Source organism: Aplysia californica, unplaced genomic scaffold (assembly GCF_000002075.1).
Source record: "Aplysia californica isolate F4 #8 unplaced genomic scaffold, AplCal3.0 scaffold00049, whole genome shotgun sequence".
Lineage (NCBI taxonomy): Eukaryota > Metazoa > Mollusca > Gastropoda > Aplysiida > Aplysiidae > Aplysia > Aplysia californica.
Window position 1 is genome coordinate 512358 of NW_004797319.1, and position 4298 is coordinate 516655.

The window sequence follows — 4298 nt, forward strand, 5'->3', positions numbered from 1 at the left end:
CTTTCTCTCTCTCTCTCTCTCTCTGTCTCTCCTTTTCGTCCCCCTCCCCCTCCTCCTGCTCCTCCTCTTCCCCCTCCTCCGCCTCTCCCTTCCATTCTTTTTCGATCTTTCTTATAAACACTCTCAAACTTTGTTTCCATTTCTGTATCCCCTACTCTGTTATTCACTCACACAGACACAATTACACAACCACCCCCACCCCACCCCAATGCAATGTAAAGACCTGATAACGAATCATCCAGCTAATAAATGGCCAAATACCTTGATAAGAAATGCCCTCTTAATCATTAGAGATAAAGCAAAACAAGCTGCAGGCTGCTAGGCTACTCAGTGATGAAACGAAACACTTTTTTTGTTTCCCCTATAAAACCAAATGGGCTGGGGTTTTAATCTTACCGTGGAGAAATGTAATCGGGCCTTATACTGACCGTCTATCATTGGTAAAGCAAGGCAAGCGGAAATGTTATGGCCATATCACCAGTTTCTTCAGGCATAGCTTAAACCATTCTGCAAGGTACTGTAAAGTGCGGGGAGGACGAAGGAGAAGCAGACTGAAGAAGCAAAGGGAAGATAACATCTGAGAATGGACTGCCATGGAACTGCGGGACACTGAGGAAAGGAGAAAGCCGAGAGGAACGGAGAAGACCTATTGTCATCCAGAGGCGACCCAAAGGATGACAAATCTACGGGAGCAGAAGAAGTCTTACCGTGCCTAGGAGCTCTGGTGCCGGGGGGTTGTATCCCACATCCCTTTCAGCCCCCTCGTACTGCAGGATGGCCGTCTGATGGGCGTTTTTGAACTCCACCCCACAGTCCGCTAGGCCTTGTACTCGAAGTAAGTAGTTCCCAACAGGCTGGTTTGTCGTCAGAATAAAGTCATACCTGGAGTAATTACAGAGACATGCAAGTGTAATTATAATGAGTCATCGTAGTGAAATCAGGCACTCGTCAAGATAATGAAATCGAAGAGACTCGATTTCTTTTTCCTCCCTTTCGGCAATTTTAATCGATTTTTCTTTTGCTTTGACTTAACACATTTTGCGTCCATTTCAAATACATTTCAGTTTGGATTTTCCTAAAAAACATTGATCAAAGAAACACACACATATAAATGTGCCTTTTCCAAGGGTGCTTAAGTTTTGGAAGTCACCACATTCCGAAGCCTCTTTTTCGCTAATATGCTAGCGAGCAAAAGAAACGCGAAAAACTACTTTTGTCATTACTAAATAATCATCAATAGTAGAAGACTTAAGTTTACAACATAAATAGTATGCCATATCCTCTTTGGAAATCAAACCTCAACTGTCTTGCTTATGACCGGAAACTAGAGTTATTGCCCCTTAATTGAAGCATGGACAAAGCCTCTTGGTACCTTCGACACACCGTTGAAATGCGTATCCCCCTGACCTAAGCTCTCCACCCTGACCCAAGCTGTCCTGCTGGCCACAGAGAGACGACTGTTTCTTCCGGCGGCGGATAAAAGTAAAAGTAAGTAAAATGCAATATTCACAGTGATGCCCCTCGTATCATTTCATAATCCCAGTAAACAGTTTGTGTTTAAATCCTCCCCGGTTTGTAAAAAGAAATATAAAGGAAAACGAACATGATAATCATTGCAAAGATAAACATTTTTTTGCATTTCATTTGCTCGCTAGTATATTACCTCTGAAACAAGGCGATCCCCACCTCGTTCAGTCTTAAATATCTCAACTTCAAATTAGTGTAGATGGACATTTTTTCTTGTAATAACAAGTAAACAAACATTAGGACTGTACAATAACTCGATATGCCTGAAAAATTAATTGACGAGCTCCTGATTTGACCACATCATGAAAAACTTTAAGGCCATACACTATTTCATTTTCAAAATGACGATCCTTAACAAGAATACTCACATAAAGTAGCCTATATTCTCATATTTTCAAACCCTCCAATTATATTCTCCGACACTCCACAATGTTTCGTCAAAGTACAATAAATCCTCCAACGCGAAGTGTGATTAAACCTTAAAGTAAAGGTAAGGGAAATTTAAAACAAAAATTATATTCACGAATGAAAACATTTTTGAGACGTCCCACTTTTCCTCTGTATCCCCCTCTTTTCGACCATTCGTATAGACATACTGTGAAAGCATTTTTAGAGCAAATCATTGACTAGAACCTACTTTTTCTAAGCCCAGAAAGCATTTTTTCCAGGATTTAGGGAAAAAATGTTTCATTCCTTTAAAAATGGTACCAAGCCTATGTATCTTATCTAGGTATATTTTATATTAGGAAACTGAATTGCGACAAAATATATCAGGAGCGCATCCACCTGTTACCACAGGTAAAGAGACTGCACTAAAAAGAAATTCAAAATTCTGGACTTAGAACATCTAAACAGCTGCCTAAAAATTGTGATCTAATTTATAATAAATAGCACACTTAGCAAATGGCATATCGTCGCCATCGTGATATGATCGGAGAAGAGACATCAGGTAAATTTTTCAGGAGCAGAAAAAAACAACTGAAAAGGACGACGTAGAGTAGATCTAGTCCAATTTTCATAATGTTAAAAAAATTCCACTTTTGGTTGTTTATTTAAATACAGATTTTAACCAACGATAAACAACACGAGCTGTAGAATAAATTTTACTACCCCCCCCCCACCCCCCACGCACCCAAGTTTGTAGTTAACCGATCTTATCACGTTGGTGACAAATAAAATTATACTTATCAGAAACTCCACTTAAACACTCTCCATACCTCTCTCCTGGGAATATGTCAAAGGACTCCACATCAAATGACTCAACCGGATACCCATCGCTTGCGATGATTTCCATCACGTGTCTGTCTATGGAGATTCTGATTGGACAGTTCAGAATGCCGTTGCTCACAAAACGAAAGCGATACCTCTTCCCTGGTTTCAAGAGAAACTCTTCTCTTGGAGTCGTGCTGTTCTTGCCAGTGACTGGGTCCATTATGGTCATGTAGATACCTTTGCCTGGAACAAGGAACGGATGGCGTGCTGAACATTTTGTGTTGTGTGCCCTCACTCACTCACTCACTCATTCACTCACTCGTTCACTCACTCACTCACTCACTCACTCATGATTACGGTCCTGTAGTCTAACCACTTGACCATTAGTTTTTTGGTATTTGGCCGTCCATTTCAAAAGTAAAACAATATTTTAGGTCTAAGGATTTTTTTAAAAATTGATATTTTTACGGCCCCATCAACACAAATTAGACTATTTAGGAGGCGTGCTTCAGCACAACATCCCAACTGAAAGACCAAAATACTCGATAAAGATTAGCCCCCACGGGAATCGAACCAGAGCCTTCAGCATGCAAAGGAAAAACGCTGAGCCATTACACCACTAGGAGATGATAAAACTACAATGATTTTTTAAATTAGTCTTTCAATGTAATATTTATTCTGAAGTTGCAGCATCACATTGAGAGGTAGTTTTCCCTGCGACAAAGGGACATTTTTCTGCTTCACTAGAGGTGTTCACAAACTGACATTACAGGTTTGGTCCTACCGAAGAGGTCTTGCCTCTTAAATAACCTATTAGTGTTGAGAAACCTTTAACCCCAATGGCTCCTTTCCACAGTTCCCTGTTGCAGTGCTGCGGCAGCCTGGAATCCCATTAACATTGGTTACATCGATGACTTTCTATATCAAAGATCATTCATAACAAGATAGTTCATTCGGCCAAAAAAGTGTTCCCGGAAGTCAGCACATTGCTTCAGATGGCGCTGCAGTTTTAGTTTTGAAGCTCTATTTCGTTTCTCCAGAAGAAGAACAGGAGTAGCACTGTTTGTTAGTTTCCCTTTTATTGGGGTTTTTTTTTTTACACACGTAGGGTAACTGTTGGCTAAGTCCACACTCCGGAGGCTCCGGATTTTGAATGTCAATATGGACTCGGGACTCGGCCTTTTTGTGATTAGCTGCAAATCACCCCATCGCGCGACTCGCAGGCAAGAAAACAAAAGCGTTTGTTTCTGTCGGTCAACTACCGAATCGATCGGTTTTGTGCCACGATGGCAGCTTTGCGCCCTCAATTTGGCTAGCCCCGACTATCAAATCGACCCGACCTGACCCGACCCGACCCAATGGCGCTATTGGGCACTCCCTATTACACCATACGATTTGTCACATGATCCATAGATCGTCCAGTTTTTGTACAATAAATCCTTGCCTGCAACCGGGCCTTAACTCATTTCTGTGGCCAAGCTCACCACTTCTAAACCAAAACAAATAGTATTTAAAAGCTAAAAGCAAAAGATTAAAACAGAGGTCCCCCTCCACCCCCC

At 41.3% G+C, this 4298-nt stretch overlaps 1 protein-coding gene across 1 annotated transcript in view; it reads right to left on the reverse strand.

The window, feature by feature from the left end:
- LOC106011057 (laccase-2-like) overlaps positions 1-4298 on the reverse strand; it is a 42634-nt gene that overhangs the window by 12700 nt on the left and 25636 nt on the right. Inside the window, exons 4-6 of the mRNA XM_013079343.2 lie at positions 3568-3620; positions 2745-2982; positions 708-882 (exon numbers count right to left, since the gene is read on the reverse strand). Of these exons, the coding sequence (XP_012934797.2) occupies positions 708-882; positions 2745-2982; positions 3568-3620 (466 nt within the window). The remainder of the gene's footprint in view (positions 1-707; positions 883-2744; positions 2983-3567; positions 3621-4298) is intronic.